The following is a 27,261-nucleotide window of genomic DNA, read 5'->3' on the forward strand; positions in this document are numbered from 1 at the left end:
TTCTCTTCCTCTCTCTCTCCCTCCCTCCCTTCCTTCTTTCCTTCAAGATTCTACATATAACTGAGATCATACAATATTTTTCTTTCTCTGTCTGACCTATTTCACCTGGCATAATGCCTTTAGGGTCCATCCATATTGTTGCAAATAGCAGGATTTCTTATGGCTGAGTAATATTCATATGTATGGATATTCATATATATAAATATAGGAATACAATTATTTTTAAAAAAATATTTATTTATTTGAGAGAGAGCGAGAGAGCACAAGCAGGGGGAGTGGCAGAGGGAGAGGGAGAGGGAGAAGCAGGCTCCCTGCTCAGCCCTATGTGAGGCTCAATCCCAGGACTCTGGGATCATGACCTGAGCTGAAGGCAGACGATTAACCGACTGAGCCACCCAGGTGCCCCTGAATACAACTTCTTTATCTATTTATCCATCAGTAGATACTTAGGTTATTTCCATGTCTTGGCAATTGTAAATAATACTGCTATGAACACGGGATTGCAGATATCTTTTTGAGTTAGTGTAGCTATATTTATATTAAACAAAATAGACTTTAAGTTAAAAATGGTAAAAAGAGACAAAGAAGGTCATTATATAATGATAGTGTTAATGTATCAAGACATCATTGTGTCCCATAACCCCTGTAGGCCTTTTTCACTTTTTTCATTATTTTTTCTTTTTGCTCTTCTGGGTAATTTCCAAAGTCCTACCTACAGATCACTGATTCTTCTGTGTGGTTGAGTCTATTTTTGAAACTATCTATTGAATTCTTCAGTTCAATTATTGTGCTTTTTAACTCTTGCATTTATATACATATATATATTTTGATCATTCTATTTCTTTGGTTGAACTTCTTTTTTTTTTTAAGATTTTGTTTTTAAGTAATCTCTACACCCAGTGTGAGACTTGAACTCACAACCTTGAGACCCAGAGTCACACATTCCACCAACTGAGCCAGCCAGGCACCCCAACCATAGCATTATTTTTGAGGGTTCCATAGTATTCCATTTAAAAGCTACAACACAATTTAGGGTATTTAATGTTCTCTTGGTGGGCATTTAGAAAGGTTCTAGGTTTTTTTTTTTAAGATTTTTATTTATTTGTCAGAGAGAGAGAGAGAGAGAGAGAGCACAAGCAGGGGGAGTGGCAGGCAGAGAGAGAAGTGGGCTCCCTGCAGGGAGCCTGATGTGGGGCTCCATCCCAGGACCCTGGGATCATGACCTGAGCCGAAGGCAGACACTTAACCTACGGAGCCACTCAGGCATCCTGAAAGATTCTAGTTTTTGATATGCAGAGATGACTATTACTTCTCCTTACTTGATGTAACCAAGTGAGGTCAAGTTGAGAAAGGGGCATAGACTTAGTGCAGTGAGATCAGGGAGAGACATAGAACATCCAGGGGTTTCAAGGATTCTTGACGACACGTCCCTACACATCTTTGGTTGAATTTCTTATTTTGTTTATGCATTGTTTTCCTAATTTTGTTCAATCGTCTGTCCATGTTTCCTTGTAGTTCCCTGAATTCCCTAAGAGGATTATTTTGAATTCTTTGTCTGACAGGTCATAGATCTCAATTTCTTTAGGGTCAGTTATTGGAGCTTTATTAATTTCCTTTGGTGTTGTCATATTTGCCTCATTTTTCATGATCCTTGATTTTTTACATTATTATTTGCACATTTGAATAATTGGGCTCCAATTCCAGACTTTACAGGTTTGCTTTGGCAGAGACAGTTCTTCACCAGTCAGTTCAATTTGGGTTTCTGGGTGTCTGCTGGTAAGTCCTTGGGCAGGTGTGGTCTGCTATTACAGTCAATTTTTATATGATGCAATTGTTCAAATTCTAAGGATGGAGATGGGGGATTGTACCATTGGCTGAGAACAGCTGGCTAGGATTGCTGACTGGCTTCCTATCCAAGTGAAGCTGGAAGACAGGCTCCATGGTTGCCTGGATTCTCTGGTCAGGCTTACTAGATGGTCTAGACTGGGTACACTATTCAGTAGTAGATGCAGCTATAAATGAGCTTCCCTGATGTAGCAGGGCAGCAGGATGGGACCCAGCTTATTGTTTGGCGACCTAAATCAGGCCAGAGTGTATACTGAATTCCTTGGTTAGGTAAGGCCACTGATTTTTCTCTTTAGATGGGAGAAGTTGTGGGCTGTACTCTCTGTTCAAGTGTCACTGTATGTAGGGCAGTTGAATGGGCTATGTAGCTTCCTGTGTATTCTGGTTGGGTTCCTTATTTGGATAGGCTAAAGGTTGTAGTCAGCGATGAGCAGGGGTGTAAATTAGATTACCTACCTGGGCACAGCAGGAAAAGCAGCTCTAAAGCAGGTAAAACTCACTGTTTGCTAACTCAAGCCAACCTGCACCCCAGGTTCCCTGACTGAACAGGGCCACTGGCTTTGCTTTGCAAACTATCAGCTCTGCCTGTCTTACCTTGATTGAGTGGCTTCAGTGCCACTGGGCCAGCATAGTTTCCAGGAGTTGTCTCCAGCCCTTACTGGTCAGATAAGGCCAGAAGGCACTCTCCAAAGCAGGTGGGGCTATTTCTTAGCTCCCTTGCTTGTGTGGGAGGGAAAGGGACTGCTCTAGGCTCTTCTAAATTTCCCAAACATGTTGTATGGTTGAGGAGAGCTGCTCTTAGCCTTGCTATGAATTAATCCCCTTGCCTGTGTATACCATGGGAATGCTCCATGCCCAGTACTGGCTTTTCTGGGGGTGTTCAACTTGGCCTGCCTGCCTTTTGGCTTGAGTGCCACTGGCCTACACTGCTTCCAGGAATTGTCACTAGCCCTTCTGGTCAGATGGGGCCAGAAGACTCTCCACAGTGGGTGGGGCTGATTTAGCTCCTTGCCTGGATGAAGGCAAATAGGGCTCTAAGATCTGCAAATCTCCTTGTTTGAAGATCAGAATCAGACAGATCTGCCTTTTGCTGAGTTCCTTGGTCAGAGTGCATTCCTGATTTGGTTCTGCAAAGCTGCTGGTTAGGATTACTGCCTGGGCTGGCAAGTATGAACTTAGTCTGACAAGATCCACTTGTTGGCTATTGCAAGCCTCTCCTCTCTTCTCCATCACAGTCAGATTCCCAGGGGGTGAGACTCACAGATTCTCCTGCAATCCCTGTGGTGAAAGATCAGAGTATGGACTCCCACAATGCTTGGGGGGGATGGTTGTCCCCCTTGGGTTCTCTTTTCACACTGGAGAAACTGGAGGCTCAGGGGAGACCTCTCTGTGTGGTGCTATGCTGGTCTTGGGGAGTGGCAATGTGGTCACTGTGTAGTCACATCTCTTACCCTTCTAATGCAGTCTTTTGGTCTCTGTGGTGCAGTGGGTGCTTCAGCCTCACCCATGTGTTCCAGGATTCTCTCAGTAGTGTCTTGTTTTCTAATAGCTGTTAATTGTGCTTGTGAGGAAGAGCAAAGTGAGGAAGAATTTATGTTGCCACCTTGGTGATGTCATTGGTCTATTGTATTATTTTTATGAGGCTGCAGGTGACATAGAGATGGAAAGTTCTAGTTCTTATATTTTAATAGCTTCATCTGTTGGGAAGATCCATTTGAACAAATTAAATATAAATCAGTGGTAACTACTATAGTAAAGTCATGAATAAAATAGTATGGACGCATAGAACAGGGAGCATCTAATTGTTTCGGGGGTGATTAGAGATGGCTTCAGAAAGGTGACTCATGAATTGAATCCTGAAGAGTGAGTAGATATTTTCCAGGGGGAGGACATTTCAAATCTATTGAAATCACAATAGCAATACCAATGGTAGAAGTTCAGATGTGTTTCAAGAATGGTGAGATGCAGGAGGATAGGAAGTGGTTAAATACATTTGGTGAATAAGACTTGGCACTTAGTGTATGTGTAAGGAAAACAATGGAGTCAGAACTACTACAAGACCATCCTTTGGCAGACCCTAGGTCTCTCTATTAAAAATGGGTGTCTGTACTCTTCAGATATTAATTGGAAGTGTGGTCTGGGTTTTCTCCATGACAGGCTGTAAATCTATATTTTAGTCAGGGCTTTGTTCTTTTAGATTAATATATAATGTCCTTGAAAGCCCTCAATTCTTTTCTTTCTTATTTTTTTCCTCAGAAAAAAGAACCTTCTTTAAAAAGCTATATGATACTGTATGGTGATTAACATAACATAAAAAAATGCTATATGATAGTGCTGGATGTAGTTCATTTTAACAAAGGTCACAGCATTTTTGAGTAGTAAAGATGATCACCAGATCTTTCCAGTATCTAGATGTTTGTTTGGCGGTCATGTTTCCATCACTGGAATAAATAACTAGAGCTCCAGGGGCATATGACAGCTGTGAGCCTATGAAGCCTGTGGGTATCTGGGAAGAGCCAGATGCATCCTGTTTCTCCTCCACTATAGCCAAGAGAATCAAGGCAAAAAACTCCCTTTTGCTTGAATCAACCAGACTGTTGAGGAAGTATAGAGCTTGCCTGGTCTACTGGTTTCAATTTGGCCTTAGAAACCAAATGGGTAATAGGAGATTTATTTGAGAAGTTACTGTCAAGAATCTAAGATTCTTTTCAATTGCAGCTCAGCAGCACCTGGATTCTATTCCTAGAGTATTTCCTCCTGTGATGATAGTATCAGCAATTAACATACTTGTATTTATAAAGCTTTATTCTTCAGGGAGTACTCAACCCTTGGGAGAGGTCAGCTAATTAATTTCTGTAATGTTTCAGATTAGACTGTTGCATGTTTTATGACCTTGAAGATTGCAGTGGTTAAGTCACTAAGATATTAAATCACTTTTGCAAGGACTCCCAGTAAGGAAGCAATAGAAGATGAGCAAATAACTAAAATCTTGGACATTCTGGGAAGTGTTTCCATCACTGCCCCAAAGCAGGATCCTCACAGGAGTGTCCACTCTATTTTAAGCAAGGAAAAAATAATAAAAAAAGGGAGGCCTCATTGTCAACAGAGAAATAAGATGCTTCAGCATTCTAAGGAAATCTCTCTTATACAAATATGAAGTCATCTGAAATTATCCATATCTCTGGAACTCTGAAGATAATTTCTTAGCAGCTATGAAGTCAGAGGTTGGATGAACATCATTCTTTTGTAGCGTGGTGCAAAGATCACTGGACCCTGATCCACAAAACTCAGGTTTAAATGTTGTCCCTTCTACCTATTAGCTATGTTATCTTGGGCAAGATAACTGGTGCCTTAAAGTTTCAATTTTCTCAATTCTGAAATTGATATATTAATAACTGCCTGACAGTACAACCTTCTCTTCCCCTTCAGAGCCACTAACCTAGTTCAAGATTCCATTGTCTTTCACTTGAACTGCTACAGCTGACTTTTAATTGCTTTCCTCTATTTTATTCTTGATCTTCTACTGTCTCTTCTCCACATAGCTGTTGGAGTAGTCATTTAAAATCATAATTCAAATTGTATTACTTTTGCCTAAAATCCTCCACTGGTATCCATTTGTATTTAGAATAAAATATAAATTCTGTACCATGGCCTAAAAGACCTGTAAAATCTTGTTGTTTCTCACCTCCTTGGCCTACTCAAAACTGCTCTCTTAGCCTGACATTTAAGTTTTCCAACAATCTGACAACTAACTCTCCCAACCTCTTCTTTCATCATTGATTCATTCACATATATACATATTCAGTATATGCTGAGTATCTACCTTATGCCAGACACTGACCAGGTCCTGGGACTAAGGAGCTGAATGAGCTAGGTCTTTGGGGGAAGAAGGGATAAATAGAAATTTGAAAATCCTTATTTTACCTATGTTCTCAGAACAATCAAACCTTTGCCAAATTTGAGCAAGAACCTTAGTTATTTTATGACCTAAGATTTTTCTTTTATGATGAATAATAGACTTTAATACTTATGATGTATCTTTAAGATACCTGATTTCTCCAAACACTGCTCCAGCTTTCAGAGTAACCAGAACTTGAGCACCATCAGAGCCTCCAAGAACTTGGACTTCTCCTTGCTTGATGATATACATTTCCTTGCCAATTTCTCCCTGTATGCCATATATAAAGAGGAAATAGTAGTCACTTTACTCTTGACAATTATGTCCCAAATTAAGAAATAAAAACTGTTCCAGAGGAATAAATACAAATAAAGAAAGCAAGAAATATCAATGTAAAAGTAATTATCTTAAGACTTGAGTTAGTTATTGACATTGGTTGGACATAGCACATGAAAAGAAGTTATTAGGAAAGTGATACTTCCCAACATGTACCATTATATGCCACTCCATTGGATACTTCCCAACATGTAAGCATTGTATGCCACCACTGGACAGGTAAGCACTGTATGCCACCACTGGACAGGTAAAGATGTTTCAGTCAGCACATTGTTTCTTTTTTTTTTTTCTTAGCGTTTTATTTTTTTGTGTTTTTTGTTTTGTTTTGTTTTTTTAAAGATTTTATTTATTTATTTGACAGAGAGAGAGAGACAGCGAGAGAGGGAACACAAGCAGGGGGAGTGGGAGAGGGAGAAGCAGGCTTCCCTCTGAGCAGGGAGCCCAATGCAGGGCGCGATCCCAGGACCCTAGGATCATTACCTGAGCTGAAGGCAGACGCTTCACTGACTGAGCCACCCAGGCACCCAGCACATTGTTTCAGGGACAGGTACGGGTAGAGGAAATAACTGGTTGTAAGCATAGTCACCCCAGCTTTGGTGCCAGTGCTATGCTTAGAAGAAGGTGCTTGGTATATCAAAAGCACATGGGCTACAGCCATTCAAAGGTCAACTCCACCCTTCTGCCTATAACACTGAGGTCTGAATTTAGTAATTGGAGCATAGGAGACCTTTAAGCTATTATTCTTGTTCCATATTTAAAGGAAAGTGTCAATGTATCAGGTTGTTTTACTCAGTCTTGCTTATCTCTGGGGACTCTTGGAGTCAGGGCAATGATGCTTGTTCAAGCCTTGAGGACTAAAATCCTGGAATGTTCACATAGTCACCGGTTAATAGTGTTATCCTGTATGCCTAGGGCAGTGTAGCAGGATGTACCAGGCTGTCAACATTGTTTAGTGTAAACACAAAGATTTATGATGTGTATTTGGTATCTGGTTTGGAGTCTGAATCATGGCTAGTCATGTAGCTATGTGACCAGCACCATTTAACAACTTTTGACCTCAAGACTCTGATGGACTTCCCTAGGTGGAGACATTTTGTCTTTGTCTTTAGGTCTACAAGCTGGAGAGAAAAATGTATCCTTATGACCCTCTCAGAAGTAGGACCTAGGAAGCCTGCACCTGATTTATCTAGTCTTTGCCTATGTATAACTTTTTCTTCCTGTTCCTACACTGTATGCTTTGCTATAATAAATCTTAAGCCATGAATATAACTTTATGTTGAATTATGCAAATCACCAAACTAATGGGTGGTTGTGGGACCCTTTGAAGATCTCTTCTTGCTCCAAGATCCAAAAAGAATAAATATGTCTTACAAGAGACCTAATTGCAATTGGGTCAAGAAAAGCTGTTAAATTCTAAATAAGCTGGTTTGCATAATACTAGGCAAACTATTTGGATAATAACACCTATAACTCTTAGTGAATTGGGTCTCAATCACCCTGAGGAATAAAATAATAGCATGAACACAATGAATTTACTTACTTGGTTCAGGAGGGGACTGGTTATTTGAACTCACTAAATATTCCTGTTAGCCATATTTTCATTTATTCATTTGTCAGAGAGAGAGAGAGAGCACAAGCAGAGGGAGAAGCAGGCTCCCTGCTGAGCAAGGAACCCAATACGGGACTCGATCCCAGGATCCCGGGATCATGACCTGAGCCGAAGGCAGATGCTTAACCGACTGAGCCACCCAGGCATCCCCATTAGCCATATTTTCAAAAGATTAAAATACAATAAATTAACTCAGGATTAAACAATGTTGATTACAGTTTCTGCTCTGTGATGGCTTATTTTGTTCCAGTGCTGAGCATAGGGCTTATGATATAGGCACTCATTTATGAATGAGGGAAATTATAGTTTAACCATTTTCTGGGAAGTTTTGAAGACCTTTAATACTAAGGTTTGTTTTCATTCCACCCCCCCTTTTAAAAAAGATTTATTTATTTTAGAGAGATAAAGAGAGAAAGTGAGCGCAAGTGTGGGAAGGGGCAGAGGGAGAGAATCTCAAGCAGATGCCCTGCTGAGTGCAGAGCCCCATATGGGACTTGATCTCAAGACCCATGAGATCATGACTTGAGCCGAAACCAAGAAAGAGACGCTCAACCAAGTGAACCACCCAGGCACCCTGATTGTTTCCCTTTCCTGAACATTAATTCTTGTCATATTCTAATTGTTAGGTTGAATTTAAAGTTTTCAGATTCTACCTCTTAGTTAACATCTGTGACATTGAATTTCTCATTTTATCTTCCCATTACTTTTATGAGGAAGGTAAAGTAAGCACTATTATTTCCATTTTACAGAAAGAAAAATAAAGGCACAGATCAGCACAGTTGACTAGCCAAAGCTCCATGACAGTAATTAGAAGCAACTAGATGGGGCGCCTGGGTGACTCAGTCGTTAAGCGTCTGCCTTCTGCTCAGGTCATGATCCCAGTGTCCTGGGATCTGGAATCGAGCCCCACATCGGGTTCCCTGCTTGGTGGGAAGCCTGCTTCTCCTTCTCCCGCTACCCTTGCTTGTGTTCCCTCTCTCACTGTGTCTCTCTCTGTCAAATAAATAAATAAAAGCTTTAAAACAAAAAAAGGAAGCCTAGAATGCACTGTGCAATGCAAGTATTTTTAAATTTTGCACTGTGTATAATATTAAGCATGTATTTATTCTCAAACATAGATCAAAGTAGAATTCCAAGACAGATGGATCTTGTTACAGTTATTTCCATAATATCAATGTTAACAACTACATCTTACATTTACACAGTACTTTTAAAAATCATAATAATATCTGATATTTACATTGCTCCTTATCTTAATACCTGCATTTGTTCCATCAGAACATGCTACTTTATAATTGCAAAGCATTTTCAGGGATCTTAACTCATATAATTCTTGCAAAAATCCCAGTGAGGTCAAAGATATTTAAAAATTGGTAGTAGAGGCTTGAAAAGTTAAGTGTCGAGCAAATTTACAAGGTTGGCAGATGGTAGCATTAGAACTAGTAGCACCTATGTCACCTGACTCTATAGAATATATAGAGATAGATCATATCTAATGATAAATCCAGTATCAACATCAATCTCTTAAAAATCAATAAAATAGCTATGAATTATTTAAAAAAAGGAAAAGTATCTGAATATTAGTTTTCCAAGAGATACTCCAGGAAGTAGTGATTACTACAGGGCTATATTCCTTATTCTTTGCATGAAGTAATTCTCAAGGAACTGGAACAATTTTCCAAAGGCAGTTATTACAACTGACTGGAGGTAGAAGTACATAATGGGCATTTAAATATAGTTCAGCACTTTTAATTATTTTTTAATGATCATTTCAATAATTTTCCAAGGAGATCTGGCATAATCAACGAACCAAAACTTCCACGATTTCTTGCATATTTCTAGGCTAATTTAAGCCTTTCCTGCAAGTTTAATTAGCATTCAAATGAAGTAGACATTCCTCAGAGAACAAGGTCTGACAGCATGTGCAAAATAAGATCAAACCAAGCTTTTATGGTTGGTTTATGTACTAATTTGGAGAAAGTGTAGAAATGCAAGAGCTTCATGTAGAGTGAAGTAACCCTTAGTGAGAGAGCACTTCAAATTTTCAGGGTTCCTATGTAGAAGGATATATTCTTCAGAAGGGGCATTCTGACACTCAAATTAATTCTTGCAATTGATTCTGGGAAAATTCCCAAGTATTCTTTGAAATGGTTCAAGCTACCCACTCAGTATATTTGGGAGTCATCTTGAAGATTAGGCAGGTCTGCAAACTTCATCCCGAGCCCTGACATTTCTTCAATTATTAAGGCAAATGCCAATAGAATATGAGTTTTTTCCTTCCTGTTTCCTACAGTGATTTGTAGAAATGATAAGCAAAAACAAAGCTGAATTTAACAACTTTTCATCTCTGTCTATATCTACTATGAATTAAATCCTCCTCTCTTAAAAACAAAAGCAAAGCAATGTGGCAGGTAGTCTCATGTTTTCTCATTTCTGCTCTTTCCCCTACTTCTTTCCTCCCCTCACTTGTGTTCTCTGATCTGTTTTTATTATTGAGTGCTGGATGTATGTGAGGAAGGAATTAGAAATGAGAAGGCTGTATCTACTCTGCATTTCACATTTTGTTAAGCAAATTTGCACTGCTTAGGGGCATGGGTGTTAAAGTTTCTATGAGTTATCTCAATTTCCAGTCCCTGCTGTTATTGGAACAAATTGAAAGGCCATTTTGGTGCATTAAGGCCATGTCATTCCAAATGTACCACTGCCCTAAAGGGGTCCTTAAACTGAGCTGTGGTTTATATTTCCCATTTCAATGAAAATGATTTCATATCACCAACCTGCCTATTTTTACCTTGGACTAATTTGTGTAGGATTGCATATTCTTGGTTTCTATTATGTCACAATCTCTCCTCTATTTTTCCTCCTTTACCTCTGATAGCTCCTTCTCTGATTCTTCTTCCTTGACCTCCTCCATAAATAGTGGCATTTTTCAAAGTTACAGGCCTTGGCCCTCTTCTTTTACCTTTCATGAGCTTCTAATGAAGTTGGTTTCCATATGGTGGTTCCCAAGATTTACCTCTAGTTCTATCCTCTCACAAACTAGACTGATTTCTACCTGTGCACCAGCTATCTCCACCTAGATGCCTTGAAATACCTTATACTTTTGACTTTGTTTTACACCATTATCCCAGTTGATCACTTGCTTCCATTCTGTAAATATGCCAAGCTTTGTCCTACCTCCTGGCTCCAAGTCTTCATCTAAAATGCTGTCTTCTCCACCTTATTAATACAGAAATATTTCTCTTTATATTTTGTAAAGGTCATGGCTGACAACCTGACAACCTCCCCCTTTCTCAACCTCCAAATCTAAATAAGTGCCATTGCCACGACACGCTTCCCTAGAGAATTCTATTTTTCCTTTATAGAAGTTAGCACATTTCGGAGTTATGTATTATTTAATTTCATTTGTTTATTGTTTGTCTCTTCCATCAGGCCAGTGAATCTCAACTTTGGCTGCATTTTAGAGTCATCTGGGAGCTTTTAAAAAATATTGATATGTGAGCTCCACCCTAACCCATTGAATTGCTGGGGATGGAGCCCAGACTTCTAATTTCAGGTGATACTGATGTACACTGTGACTTGAATACCCCTGCAGTGTTGATCATACCCAGTACTCAGCACAGTTCCTGGCCATAACACTCAAAAATACTGACTTTTTTGAATAAATGGTACTAGAATGTTCTAACTTTTGACTTACTGTAATTTTCTGAACTTCCTCTGCAGAGAGTTTCTTTCTGCCTTAGCTCATGCTAATTCTTTCCTCTATCTGGAATGCCTATTTCTTCTTTTTCTTGGTTCATGTAAATTCATTTTTTTGGCTCTTTTTCTTTTTTTTTTAAAGTAGCCTCCATGCCCGGCCCAATGCCAGGCTTGAACCCACGAACCTGAGATCAAGACCTAAGCTGAGATCAACAGTTGGACACTTAACTAACTGGGCCACCCAGGTGACCCCATGTAAATTCACTTTTTAAGACTTGGCTTGAATAGCATCTTCTCCAGGAAGACTTGCCAGTACCCCAGTGGGACAAGTATCCTTACTCTGTGTCCTATAACAGTCTGAGCTTATGTTTACCATAACACCTAACACATTATTTTGGAATGATATAAGTGCTTCTCACCACTTGCTTGTGAACTCCCCAGGGTTTTGGATCATTTCTCATTTCTTTAAACTGCTCATCTTCCTCTACTTTTTATTCTGATTATTGACTTCACTATTGATTTAGTCTCCCAAGATACAAAACCCAAAGTCAGCATTCCTTCTCTCCTCCCTTAAGTTAGAACTCAGAGATGTGCAAAAATGTTCATTGTAGAGTTATTTATAATAGCAAACATTTGAAAGTTGTTTATAATATATTCATAGACTATAATATTATGCAGCTTTAAAAATGAGGTTGTAAAAGATAAATGAGTAGTTAATAAAATATTCATATGATATATAGTTACATGACAAAATATAAATACAGTATGTCAGTTTTATAAAACCAGCTTTATCTAGCCACTAATCAGTATAAAATATAGGTTATAATATATGAGTAGTGGTTATTTCTGGGTGGTGAAATTTTTGTCTTTATGCCTTTATGTGTTTTCTATTTTAAAAATAATGAGCATGTATTACTTTTATAATCGTAAAAATTACAGTAAAATTGGAAAGAATGTGGCATTAATTATCCACTAATTGGGAGAGCAAAATGGAGGTAACTGATAACTTGCTGAAGACATAAAAAGGGCAGAACCACCTTTCACTTCTATAACTTTTTTCTCCACTTTAAATATTTGGCATTAATGGGGTGTGACAATTGATTTACATTTATACAAAACAACTTTTCAGACTTCTCACACTTATGTAAGTAATGAAATCCATATTGTCTTGTTCCATTTTGAACTCAGAGTAGATTATTCTTTTACAAAACTGTGTGTCATAATTATTTCTATACTATAGAATTCACCCTGAAAATTCTGTTTAAACTATGCTCTTGAACTATATCTGAACTCCTTAAATGTACTTACTTACTGGTTGTGCTTTCAAAAGATAGCATGCACTCACCTTTTTGCAGACGAAGTCACCAGGTAAATAAACAGTGGATTTCAATCTTAGCAACATGTCATAAATCATCTGTGTATCACAACCCTAAAGAAAAAAATAACAGAAAAATAATTCTTACAGACACAGCTACAAAGACAACATTCCAAATAATTTTAAAATGACATGAAAATAAATAGTAATAGAAGTTGTCTGTGTTAACATTAAAATATTAATTGCTGATGGATATGGACTTGTTTTGACCCAAAATTTAGGAAAACACAAACAAACCTATAGTGTGAATGCAACCCTTTGGATCCTGGTCAGACAGATTTGGGTTTTAATCCTCTCTCCACTACCTATTACTACAGAACCTTTTCTAATCTGTTAAGTGCGAGTTAAAAGAGTACATTTCATAATGGTAAAATTTTACTCATGTAAAATTTAATATAATGTTTAGTTAATGATAGCTATTAATGATTATAATATAATAGTGATAATTATTATTAGTATTAAGACTGACCTAGATCAAAATAAAAATCTGAATATTTTTCTTTTTTATAACATCTTACATACTATTGTTTGATATTATTATTTAACTTTCCAAGCTTGTATGTCTTTCTTTACCAACTTATTATCTTCTTAAAGGCAGAGTAACTGTACATAATAGATACAAAAGCAGTATCTGTTGAGTAAATGATATTCGTATCCACTTTAATAGTGTAAGAGACACATTTGATTTGTTAGAAATGTGTGTGTGTATTTGTATTGTGCCCAAAGAATTATAATTTATCTATATGATAGGTTAAAAAAAATTGATAGATGCTTCAAAAATGTTACTCTACATAGTGGTTTGGAATCTTTTGCTTTCGCCAAATATTTTAATTTTTTTCTCTCAGAGCTAACATGTAGCTGCTTTCCTTTTGTGGTTGGTCCTGCCCATCCCTTAGAGGAATGATTATTTTGTGGAGAACTAATCATAGTCAGGAGCAGAGGAAGGAGGAGGAGATGCAAAAGGCACGCTCCCAATTTGTGGATTGGATAATCATTCTTTCAGCAATCACCAGTTTTCCATAATGACTTCAGTAGCAAACACTTGACCTAGATCCATCTGAAATTTAGACTTCAGGGTTGTTTGACTGATAAGGAAAGTTAATAATTTATGATTGAAGTATCTTCACGTATAGGTGAATACGTGACTCCCTACATTGGTAGGGAACATTCAAATGAACTTGAAGTCAGAATTTTAAAAAATTTATGTGAGAAAGTATAGCTTTTGGTTATCCAGGATGGAAAAAAAAAAGGCCAAGGCTAATAGCAATACCTTCTTAATACAGTCGAACAAATATTGATGAAAAGCTGCTACGAGCAAGCCTTTGTACATGCCCTTGGAGCTATGAAAGATGAAAGAGAGTACGCTAGTTGGGATGATGTTTTAAGTAAACAGAAAAGCTGTAACTGATGGTAGAAGTGAATCATGTCATAAGACATTCCAGTTAAATATCCATAAAACTTTTAAGAGGAGGGGCAGTTACTACTTCCTGGGAGTGGGGACAGGAGAGAGGAGAAGCGCCAAGAAGTTGCTCATGTGGATAACACAATTTGAGTCCGTTGAAGATGAGTATGATTTGTATTTGCAAAAACACAGAAAGATCCTTTTATTTTTTTATTTTTTAAAGATTTTATTTATTTAACAGAGAGAGACACAGCGAGAGAGGGAACACGAGCAGGGGGAGTGGGAGAGGGAGAAGAAGGCTTTCCGCTGAGCAGAGAGCCGGATGTGGGGCTCGTTCCCAGGACCCCGGGATCATGACCTGAGCCAAAGGCAGATGCCCAACGACTGAGCCACCCAGGCACCCCAGAAAGATCCTTTTAGATAAATGAAAATTTACCTTTTCTTTCCTTGTTATATATTTGTTTTGTGAAAGGTATATAATTTTTATTTATATTTGTTTTATTCCTACTGTGTCTCATAGGTTATCATATTTGCTAAAGCAAATGACAAACATTAATTTCTTTCTAAAAATTGTGGTTATTTTGTTTTTAGTAAAAATTCTCTAAATATATGGCTAATGGGCCTGATTTCTTTTTCTTTTTTTAGATTTTATTTATTTATTTTAAAGAGAGGGGGAGAGAGAGAGAACATGGGTGTGAACAAGCAGACTCTTGTGCTGAGGGCAGAGCCCAATGTGGGGCTCAGTCTCATGACTTTGACATCATGACCCTAGACAAAATCAAGAGTGGGATGCTTAACTGACTGAGCCACCCAGGCGCCCCATCATGTGCCTGACTTCTTTTCTTTTTCTTAATTTAAATTCAATTAGCCAACTTATAGTACATGATTAGTTTCAGAATGTAGTGTTCAATAATTTATTAGTTGTGTATAACACCCATTGTTTATCATATCACGTGTCCTCCTTAATGCCTGTCACCCAATTATCCCATCCCCCCACCCAACTCCCCTCCAGCAACTCTCTGTTATTTTCCTATAGTTGAGAATCTCTCATGGTTTTTCTCCCTCTCTGATGACTTCCCATTCAGTTTTCCCTCCCTTCCCCTATGGTCCTCTGCCTTGTTTCTCATATTCCACATATGAGTGAAACCATATGATAACTGTCTTTCTCTGATTGACTAATTTTGCTCAGCATAATACCCTCCAGTTCCATCCACGTTGATGTAAATGGTAAGTATTCCTTCTTTCTGATAGTTAATATTCCAGTGCCTGATTTCTCTTAAAGTTGTAATTAGTTCAGAGTAATTTCATTTTGGAAACTGGTGTTCTGATCATTCAGAACTCTTAGAAAAAACACAAACTTTAATTTTAGGATCTCCCTCACTAAAGAAAGTTCATGTTCTTGATGTTTTAGAGAAAATTCATTAGAAATATACTTGGAAGTTCTTAAGCATGTTTAGAATATCATTGTGATGAAGCTAACTCTCAATCATTCATATCTATGGAGAAGAAGAACACTGTAAATAATCAGAAACAGATGATTTAAAAAACCCACTTACATTTGTGCAATTTTTTTGGCATTAATTTTTACAATCCTAATTCTAATTTGTAGGCCAAAATAAAGTTTTCATTCCTTCTATTGGAATGAACTTTGATGAAAATTCCCAACTGTATTAAATTGTATTCATAGGAGTTATTAATGATTTTAAATGTTTTCCTGTGACCTTAATTCTTGTTCTATAAATACACAGAGATGTGTGGCAGTATTGTTTTCAGTACTGAAAAAACTGGAAACAACATAATGCCAATCTGTGGACAGATAAAAATGTTGAATATTTGTAGGTTGGAATACCACAGGGTGGTTAAAATATATAAATCAGATCTTTCTCTGTATATAGACATGATTGAACTTGACAAAAAATGGGACTGCACACAAAAGCAAGATGTAGAATATAATCACTATGACTCCAGCTATGAAAACACTACACAAAATAGTCACTGATGTCTGTATAGATATAAAGTAAAATTATAAAAATGAGGACTGGAAGGATACCTTGAAATCATTTAGTGGCCCCCTCTGGGGAGGGTTGGAGAATGGAACTGGGGAGAAGAACTGATGAGATGTTGACTTGACTTTTATTAATTTTAATGAAAATGAAGTAAAACACACTTCCCAAGATCGTTTGTAGGCGCAGAATGCCCTTTGAGGAAGAACACATTTCATCTTTTCTCTTCTACCTTCAGGTTAGCTCACTGGCAGAAAGCATTAATAAAGGAAACCCAATGCATGAAAGTGTTAGACCAAACTAGGAGATGAGCTCTAAAATAGATAAGCAAACAATTATTGCTTTCCTCAGTAGAAATGTGCAAGTGCCTACCTGAATAACTTTTAGCTTATAGCTTGGATTTCCTCAGAGAAAAACATTTGAACTGTTATAAATATGAATTTTTATTAACACATTTGCATCGAATATGTATCAATTTATGTAAATGGAACATAGCAGCTGTATGTAATAAAAACTTACAGTTTAAGTTTTATCAATTAAGAGATTCTGTCCCCAGTTGGTTTATGGACAGGTGCCATTGGTCTTGGGGCAGCTGTGATTTAGAACTAGGTCCTTCTCATCTGTACTTAGGCTTAGTAAATGAAGTTTGTATGATGAATAGTTTATGTGTCTGACAACAATTATCTCCACCGCCCACCCCTTGAAAATGATTATTTTCTTGAGATACACTTTGTTCCACTATTGTGTGATTAAAAAGAATTACATCCCAAGGCTAGTGTTTTTTCTTTGTAATGCAGCTCCATTTCTTTTATAGAGGCCATTAGGAAATTTTGTGATTTATAGAAGGTCAGAGCACAGTCATTGTTTCATAAATGTCCTTTTTAAAAATAAAGCGAGAGTACCTGTATAAGTATCAACATTAACATTATGTTAATAGCATTTGTATTAAATTTTACTATTTTTTTATGTTTACCTGTTTTATTCTTTCAACCTTCCTGTGATGCTTGGCATTAATTAATATATTATCACTCCTGGTTTTTAGATGAGGGAACGGAAGCTCAGGAAATCTACTGACTACTTCCCTAAGGTCACACACGCAATAGATGTCAGAGAAAGGGAATCACCAGAGTGTGTGTGTTGTTGTTGTTGTCTTTTAAATCCACATTCTGAGCAACTGAGGGCAAGATCTGTGTATTATTTACTTCTGTACCCTCAGTGTCTCACCAATGTTTGGGGCATGCTGGGCACTAAGTAAATATGGGGTGATGCATAAAATGAAGTTGTTAGATACTATTCCATCTTCAACAATGGGAAATTCAGTGCTATATAAATGTGTATTACAGATTTGAATAAAGATTCTGGAGATTTGAACAGAAATAGAGAAATTCTATTTTTATTTTATTTTATTATTATTTTTATAGATTTATTTATTTATTTTAGAGAGAAAGAGAGTGCACGAGAGCTGGGGGAGCAGTAGAGAGAGAGAATCCCAAGCAGACTCCTTACTGAGCACAGATCCCCAATGGGGAGCTGGTGGGGGGCTCCATTCCACGACCCATGAGATCATGACCTGAGCCGAAACCAAGAGTCGGAAGCTCAACTGACTGACCCACCCAGGCACCCCTCTATTTTTATTCAATTCAAAACATAACATATATATTAGATGGTGATTCCTGTACCTAGAAAGTTCTTTTAATAATGCCAAACTCTGAACACAAATGAAAAGCTGGCAAAACTTATTTTTGGAATGACTACCTTCTCAGTCCTGTAGGATTTCTCCATTTCTAGGTTTATTCTTGCTTAACTTCTTTGAAACAGAACTTAAGATATTATCAATAATTTATAATTCACTGTGGCTTTAGGAGTCCCTTAAGTATAAACGATAGTCTTCAAGGATTTTCTCAACTAAGCCTTATTTATTATAAAAGGAAATGCTTTATTTTAAACTCTATTCTTATTAAGCAAGTGATGGGTGATATGTGTAGAGCAGAGAATTCTGAATGCTGTTGCCCATACTATTGACTATGCCAGTCATGCTACTGATTCGTAGTTACTGGGAGCAGCAAAGTGAAATGTGATAAATAATTTGCAAGTTACTATGTCATAACTTATTGAATTCTAAGTGATGTTGGACCCAACCCTTTGCTCAATATTTGCAAACACTAGTAAAAGTCATCTCCATCAAGCTTTCCTTGAGAACTGACAATAATTCTATTTTTCTGGGAGCTTCAGTATCATAGTCAAAGTGGGAAGTCACAACCCTGTGGATGAATCTAATCCATCTTGAAAATAGGTTCAAGCAGGGCCGCATGAAGAACTTGATTTTACCAGTGTAGAAACTCCTGTGTGATTGAATCAGTTTTATTTTCCAGTTAGTAATATGGTAATAATAACAATAGAATTTACTATGTGGAAGATGTTGATATAAACACTTTATATGTTTTGAGTCACATAATCATCACACAACCAAGGATATTATTATTTAGAATTTCCCTGTCTTACTGGGAGGCACTGGAGAGCAGGGACTATATGGGTGCCTCATGCTTTAGACAGAGTAACTGTTCAAGGTGTATAGTTGAATGGAGTTCATCTGGGTCATAAGCTCATTGTTTAAAATACTTTAAAAAAATCTGCAACAATACCTTATTACTGATACCACCAGGGTAAAAATAAAGTTAATAAAAATGAAATGTAGTAAGTGTCACTGTAATGCTCTGATTTGAAACCCTTCAGAGAAAATATGTGATGGCATATCTGATTAGGATGTTACTTCTGGGGGATCGTGAGTGACTAGTAGAAATAATTACATCATTTCCATTCCATTCCTGACTCAGTCTGTCACTCACATAGTTTGTCACCCCACCCTGCATCTTTCCTACCACCAAAGTCAAAACCTTTCCAGGCTTCACTTGCCACATAATCACAATGAGTCACAGGTCCCAGTGAGGTGTCCTGTTTGGGATCTGTTCTGCATTTTTACTAGAGCAACAAATAATGAGAAACATTGTGTTTTCCTTGACAGACTGGTGGTGCATACATTCTCCTTTTGGTATCTGGATCCCTGATTTCCTACTGTTAAGCTCTTTTTCAGTTTCTAAGGGATGAGATGAGATTTAAATTCTGACCACTGGGTGGCACAACAGAACTTTTATTAAATTCTCTCCCATTTCTGGTAATTTAGTGGTAGAGGCAAAATGTGATTTCCCTAGCATTTGATTTGATAAATGATGTTTAAAAATCGAAATCAAAGTAATAGATCATCAGAAAGTAGAGAAAACTGCCCAGCTTTATAGAAATGAATTGTTCCTTATTAGCTTAATACTTGAGCTTGGGCTGTAACAACATGCAATCTGCAAGGAAGAGAGCCATTTTTTGTGGAAAAATTTAAAAAATATTTTAATATGACTATTAATCTCTAAGCTCTTTAGAAGCTGATAACCTCATGTAGAAGCAGCAAATCTTACTAATTAACCATAATTGACTGAAGCAAAATTTTAGTAAAATCCTCTGACTCTAATTCTACTTGCTTTGACTGAGAGAGAAAAGAACCACATGAGATTTAGGGTCTTTTCTTAGTAAGAGAGTAGCAAAGTATGTGTGAATTTAGGTTTCTTGGTGTGAAACTGGTGTGCTAATACTAATTCTGTGAAAACTGCTAGAGAATGGCCTTGAGCTAGCACTGTTTTTTGACCCTAGGAAAACTTCTCTGGTTCCTCAACATCTTACCATTCATCCAGATAGGGCTGGTGGGGAATTGAAAAATAGCATCATAGAGTGGTTAAGCTCATAGACTGTGGAGTAAGAAAAACCTGTGCTCAAACCCTGTCCCACAGCTTTGAGATCTATGGCCTCAGGCAGGTAAGTATTTTGCACTTTCTCTAAAATGGGGATACTAACAAAACTTTGTTAGAGGTTTGCTGTGAGAATTAATTGAAAGAAGATATTGAAGCAGATAATACAGTGTAGTACATAGTGAGAATAATAATAAATAGCAGCTATTATTTCTGAGAAGACACATGTATCAATTTTCAAATTTGGCATTAGCAAGAGCTTGGTTTCTTATCTTTGACTTAATTATATTCTATACAACTCTGACAGTGCTTGGGGGCTGTGATGATCAATTTTGTGTCAACTTGGCTAGTCTATAGCCTTCTTAGATATTTAGTCAAACATAAGTTTAAATGTTACTATGAAGGTATTTTTTTTAGATGAGGTTACTATTTAAGTTATTAGACTTTGAGTAAAGCATGGAAACACTCCATTATGTGGGTGGGCCTTATTCAATCAGTTGAAGGTCTTAAGAGTTAAAAAAAACAACAACCCAGGGGCGCCTGGGTGGCTCGGTTGTTGAGCGTCTGCCTTCGGCTCAGGTCATGATCTCAGGGTCCTGGGATCGAGCCCCGCATCGGGCTCCCCGCTGAGCAGGGAGCCCGCTTCTCCCTCTCCTACTCCCTCTCTCGCTGTGTCTCTCTCTGTCAAATAAATAAATAAAATATTTAAAAACAAACCAACAAATAAACAAACAAAAAAACCCAACAACAACCCAGAAGTCCTCTCAGGAAGAGAGAATTATGTTTCCAAACTGCCTTTGGATTTGAGCTGCAACATTAACTCTTCTCAGGGTCTCCAGCCTGCTGGTTTGACCTGCAGGTTTTGAACTTGCCAGCCCTGATAATTACATCAGCCAATTTCTTTCTTTTTTTTTTTATAAACATATAATGTATTATTTGTTTCAGGGGTACAGGTCTGTGATTCATCAGTCTTACACAATTCACAGCGCTCACCATAGCACATACCCTCCCCAATGCCCATCACCCAGCCACCCCATCCTTGCCACCCCCTCCACTCCAGCAACCCTCAGTTTGTTTCCTGAGATTAAGAGTATCTTATGGTTTGTCTCCCTCTCTGGTTTCATCTTGTTTCATTTTCCCCTTCACGTTAGCCAATTTCTTAAAACAAGTATCTTTCTCTCTTTATATATGTGCATAACTTATTGGTTCTATTTCTCTGGACTATCCTGACTAATATAGAGGCCATGTAAAAATTGGGTATAGCAAGGTTTATGGTGACAGTGTTAGGATTGAAGGATCAAGTGGACAACTTTCATGGGACATTGTTCTTATTATAATTTATGATACTCCAGCATTATATTACTTTTTTATTACTCCAGCATTATATTACTTTTGCTAAAGCATTACAACAGTTATTGTTCCACTAATATATAAACAAATTTCACAAGGCTAAGAGGAAAGGAAAATAAGCAGGACGCCTGGGTGGCTCAGTCGGTTAAGTGTCTGCCTTTGGCTCAGGTCATGATCCCAGTGTCCTGGGATCGAGTCCCACATCGGGCTCCCTGCTCAGTGGGGAGCCTGCTTCTCCCTCTGCCTGCCACTCCCCCTGCTTGTACTCTTTCTGTCTCTCTCTCTCTCTGACAAATAAATAAATAAAATCTTTAAAAAAAAAGGAAAGGAAAAATAAGTACAGTATGCTTTTTGCAGTTTTTATTTATTTTTATTTTTAAATTTTTAATAAAGATTTCTTCATTTATTTTTTAGAGACAGTGTGTGTGTGTGCACGAGTGGTGGGGAGGGGCAGAGCGAGAGGGAGGGAGAGAATCTCAAGCAGATTTCCTGCTGAGCATGGAGTCCAACACAGGGCTTGACGCCACGACCCATGAGATCATGACCTGGGCCAAAACCAAGAGTTGGATGCTCAACTGCTCAACTGACTGAGCCACCCAGATGTACCCCCTTCCTTTTTTTTTTTTAAAGATGTATTCATTTATTGTTTAGAGAGAGAGCAGTTTCAGTTTTTTAAATATTTGAAAATAATACAAAATTAAAAGAAAAGATACATGCCTTTGAAAAACTTGAAGCAAGGTTATTTAGCTTAGAATCATTCTCTGGTCCTGCATTGCAAACAACTTCTATTACATCTGTATCCATTCTCAAATTTACAAGATGGAGAAAAGTCCTTGAAAAATTTTTGACTGAAGGTCTCAGATACAAACCTAAAATATTCTTTAGGGCATCTTAAAATACATCTTTGTAAGTTAAATGATTTTCAAGTAACTTTTATTTCCCCTAATCCTGAAGATTGGAAAGACACAAAACATGCTTGCCAGCCTCCAATCTTGGTGCCAGATCTCTCTCTGTTTTTTCTGTCTCTCTCTCTCTCTTCCTGTCTGCCTGCCTTGTAAAGATATGGAAGCTTCATTTTCAGAAAGAATTCAAGACATGGAGGTTTTCGACAGTTGACAGTCACCCTTCGTTACCCTTGGATATTCTGGTCTATTCAGTGTAGTTCCATTTCTTGTCTTTGTAAAACTGAAATCTACACTGAATTTCCTCCTTTCCAGGTTCCTTCATTTATAGAATTGGGCCCACACTACATAGCCTGGCTTCAACTGACCTTTCTAGATTCGTCTTTGGTTATCACCCCATGCTCTGGTTATAAAGAACTTCTCATCCTGTGAACAGGTTATAATTTCCCAAACTTGTAATGATAAGTTATAAGAAGGCTCCTGCCCAGGAGCCCCTACCTTCTTACACTGTAGACTCCTAAGCATCCTTTGAGCATACATACTTCAAATGTTCTCTCCATTGTGCATTCAGCCTGAGTGCATAGGTGACACTCTGTGAATGTATGTAACTGATTCAGAAGCAACAATTAATTGGGTATAATTTATGAGGTAGGGGTATAGGATCACTATTTAGCCTATTTTCTCCTTAAGAAAAATAACAAATTTGTATAATCTACTAAGACTGCCTTCACAAAAATAAAATTAGAAAGATTCCATACCTACTTATTTTCTACTTCATTTAGCTTTAGAAAAAGATAACTTTTTTTTTATTTAATAGACATATAAATGGAAATAGGTTCTATCTGGAAGAAAATGTATTTTTATTGGAAATGTTAGAAAATAATGAATCTAAGTTTATGAACAACATTAGCAAGATGTGACGATTTAACCTTTTTTCTCAATCAGATGTTGCTGACTTTTTGGATTTAAAAAAATATATGTAAAAGCAAAGAAAAAAACTCTGAGACTAAAAACTGATAACTTCCCAAATTAGAGATAATCCCATAAAAGTCAGTGGTATATAAGTTAAAGCTTTTTTTTTTTTTTAAGAGAGCCAATTGTTGTTAGTTACTCTTAGTTAAGCTAGTCATTAAGGTATAGAGAGTTTTATAACATTTTTAAAATACTGTGAAAATAATTTAGCTTTGTGGCTTTCACTCCCCATTAGAAGCAAACATTGATTTGATTTGTATTATCATAAAATAATTTTATTTATGAGATCATCCTTTTACTAGGGCACCTGGGTGTTTCAGTCAGTTAAGGTAAGCATCTGCCTTTGGCTCCATCTGGGGTCCTGGGATCAAGCCTGGAGCCCCGCATTGCACTGGATTCCCTGCTCAGTGGGGAGCCTGCTTTTCCCTCTCCCTCTGCCCCTCCCCCAGTTCATGCTCTCTCTTGCTCACTCTCTCTCTCAAATAAATAAATAAAATCTTTTTATTAAATAAATAAAATCTTAAAAAAATCATCCTTTTACTATTTCCTTGGTCCACTATTCAACTCCTAACTCTTATTCCCTTGGATACCTTGCAAAATTCTTACAAATGGTTATTTGCAATGTGATATGTTGTTGAAATAATCAAGAAAGCCAAATTATGTTAAAATTTGGGGCATTGTACAGAATTTGAGGTCAGCAAAATGTCCAGTTAAAAAAATTGTTATAAAACTAACTGTGGCTCTTTTTATATTTGTAATATTTCAATTTTAGACATAAATTTGGAACTTTTATGCTGTAGAAATTAATCTTGACTTTGCTTATTGTTTAAAATATTCAGTTATTTTTAAGTTTTGTAATCTGACACATTTTAAACTGTTCCTTTTTACTTTGTGTCATCTGCCAATTTGAGAATCACATAGTTCATATCCTCATCAAAATCTGGTTATATCAAGAAAAGAGTCCTAGGATACTGGCCAACATTAGTATTCTATGGAGCCAGGGGTGAACCTAACACTGGGAGTGACTCTGCCCAACCATTTTACCATACAGCTTCTGCTTCTTCATCTTGTCCCCGACGGTGTTGATTATGTATTTTCAAGGCATATCTTTCTGTCTGGATTACATCTTCTTTTCTGCCTTCACTTTCATCCTAGAGAATCACATCTAGTCGCATGACTTAAAATACATCAGTGTATTAATATGCCCAAATTTATTACTCCAGCTTGGACATCTCTCCTGAACTTAGATTTATTCATCAAACTGCCTACATGGCATTTCATCTGGAGGTCTAACTCCCACTTCAAACGAACATATCCAAAAACAGAGTCTGTTTCTCTCCCCCTCACCCTATACTTACTCTAAAACTTCTTATTTTGCAAATGGTATCTTTGTTCTTCTTGTTCCTCAGGCTTAAATCCATGGAATCAGCTTTGATTCCTTTCTCTCTCCCTTCACATAATCAACAACAAGAACTTTGGCCTCTTCTTTTAAATATATCCAATATTTGGCCACTTCTTAACAACTCTGCTCCTGCTACTCTGGGTCTGGTCACGATCATCTCTTCTATGGATGGTTGCAGTAACCACTATTTGGTCTCCCCACTGTTCACATTTGCTTCCATGGTCTATTGTCCACATTATAGGAGGGATGATCCCTTCAAACTGATCTTAAATAAGTCATCTTCTGCTTAAGATCCTCACTGGTTTTTGCATCTCACAGTACAATCCAGGGTTTACCCTCATTAACTTATTAATTTGCCCCCTGTCTGGTTCCCTTTCTCCCTCCTTCCTTCCTTCCTCCCTTCCTTCCATCTTCCCTCCCCTTCCTTCCTTCTTTCTTCCCTCCCCTTCCTTCCTTCCTTCCTTCCTTCCTTCCTTCCTTCCTTCCTTCCTTCCTTCCTTCTTTCCTTCCTTCCTTCCTTCCTTCCTTCCTAGGTAGGCTCCACACCCAGCATGGAGCCCAGTATGGTGCTTGAACTCACAACCCTGAGATCGAGACCTGACCTGATATCAAGAGTCAGACACTTAACCGATTGAGACACCCAGGTATCCCAGCCTCCCTTTCTCTTTTCTTAAAAAAATTTATTTTAGAGAGAGAGAGAGCATGTGCATGAGCAGGAGTAGGGGCAGAGTGTGAGGGAGAGGGACAAGCAGACTCCAAGCTGAGTGCAGAGCCTGCCACAAGGCTTGATTCCACGACTCTGTGATTAAGACCTGAGCTGAAATCAAGAGTTAGAAGCTCAACCGGCTGAGCCACCCTGTTGCCCCAGACTCCCTTTCTTTTACTGTCCTCTGACTATTTTGCTTCCCATCACTCTACCTTTGCTTCAGCTATTCTGTCTTCTTTAGGATGTTCCCGAGTCAGGGCTTCATCTTGTCTATCCTCCTATAATACTGCCCTTCTGCCCAACTCTCCCTTCCTTTCCCCAATATCTGCATGGCTCACTTCCTCGCCTTTTGCAGTTCTTTGCTTAAACACTCAGTTACATTTCATTAGAGTAGTCTTTTTTCACCAGTACCATTCTCATCCTCTGTAGCCTGTTCAATTTTGTTCATGGCATTATCACCTCCAAACATGTTTCATATTTATTTTTCATCCCCCTCTTTTGATTTGATTTGTATTATCATAAAATAATTTTATTTATTTTAAGCTCTATGTGTGCAAGTATTTGTTTTCAACTGTTGTATTCCCAGTGGTTAAAATGACGCCTGAAATATAGTAGAAACTTAAATATCTATTGAATGAACAGAATGAACAGATAATTAAATAGATGAATCAGTGAATGCTGCATGCAGAATTAAATGTTAATGAGAAAAACATGCAGTACAATGCATTAAGAAGAGGTGCAAGGGTGGTAAAATTAAAAACATTCAAAAAGTAAAAAATTTCTGTTATGCATTTTTTCTAAAAAAAAAAAGGCTCTAAATTTGAATTTGGCCATCTAAAAACTCCAAATCCAAAACTTTAGTAATAGAAGACATGGTTAGGCAAAATTCTCTGATTGTCAGGCCAATCCAGAGCTAATTTGGGGTTTGTCACGCATTGCCAAGGTACATTCGTAAATGGGAAATTGTGTGCATAGTAGCAAAGACATAAAGCTGTAGAGTTTAATTATATTTAAATTAATTCAAGAAGAGGCTGAAGAACTCTTTTCTGACACCAATTAGGGGAGAGTGGCTTCTAAAGAATAAGTCATCTGCTGAAGAAAGACTCACAGTTTATTTGACTCTAACTCCACATAAATTCTAGGTTGTTGATTTTGTTAAAACATAAGGCAATAAAAATAATAAATGCCATATATAGCAAGAGCTTAGACTTTCTGGAGAAATTGATATGGTGTTTTTGTATTCATTGTAAAAGCGCTCACCTTGAACAACTCGACTTTGCTGATGATGCTGAGATTCACATCCACGGTGAGGGCTAATTGCATGGTGACAGGCAGGGAGCAGAGCAGATCGGACTCATCTTTGCAAAGACAAACACATGAACCCAGAAGCAGAATAATTAATAAAAAAAACCAGCAAAGTATAAGAAAAATTTTAAAAATTGAGGAAATAAAGTGCCAACTCTTTTTATAAATAGCTGCATCAAATTCTATACTTTTATTACTTCTATTGGACATACCTATGTATCACAATCACACTATCACTTTCATGGAGAAAAGTATATTAACTATTGATGACATAATAGTTCTTAATAGTTTCAGGACATTGTGTTTACTGAAACTTTAGATGTAAAGTTTAGTGATCGTGAGACAATGGCTAGTGAACCACTTGATGGAAAAAGGATCTAGATCTTGTCTTTTGAGTCTGTGGATTCCAGCTCTAACATCCTGGGGATGGCAAGTTATAATGAGTACCATGTGGCATTTGAAAGCTTACTGAGCTCTGTCACTATCTTATTTGACCCTCCTGACAAACCTAAGGGTAAGTGTTCTCAATCCTGCTTTGCAAAAAGAAGAAACAAAAAAAAGAACTGAAGTTCAGAGAGGTTGTAAGTGACTTGTTCAATTGTGTATAATTGGAAGATGGCTCAGTTGCGAATGGAATCTAAAAGGAAATGTGCTGAGTAAATTCAA

At 37.5% G+C, this 27,261-nt stretch overlaps 1 protein-coding gene across 1 annotated transcript in view; it reads right to left on the minus strand.

Moving 5' to 3' along the window:
- The window catches only part of CNGB3 (cyclic nucleotide gated channel subunit beta 3), a 136,778-nt gene that overhangs the window by 16,592 nt on the left and 92,925 nt on the right, over positions 1 to 27,261 (minus strand). Inside the window, exons 13-15 of the mRNA XM_025870561.1 lie at positions 26,551 to 26,648; positions 12,733 to 12,816; positions 5,895 to 6,013 (exon numbers count right to left, since the gene is read on the minus strand). Coding sequence (XP_025726346.1) covers positions 5,895 to 6,013; positions 12,733 to 12,816; positions 26,551 to 26,648 — 301 coding nt within the window. The remainder of the gene's footprint in view (positions 1 to 5,894; positions 6,014 to 12,732; positions 12,817 to 26,550; positions 26,649 to 27,261) is intronic.

This window comes from Callorhinus ursinus, unplaced genomic scaffold (assembly GCF_003265705.2).
Source record: "Callorhinus ursinus isolate GAN/ISIS: 27379988/994484 unplaced genomic scaffold, GSC_fseal_2.0 scaffold5, whole genome shotgun sequence".
NCBI lineage: Eukaryota > Metazoa > Chordata > Mammalia > Carnivora > Otariidae > Callorhinus > Callorhinus ursinus.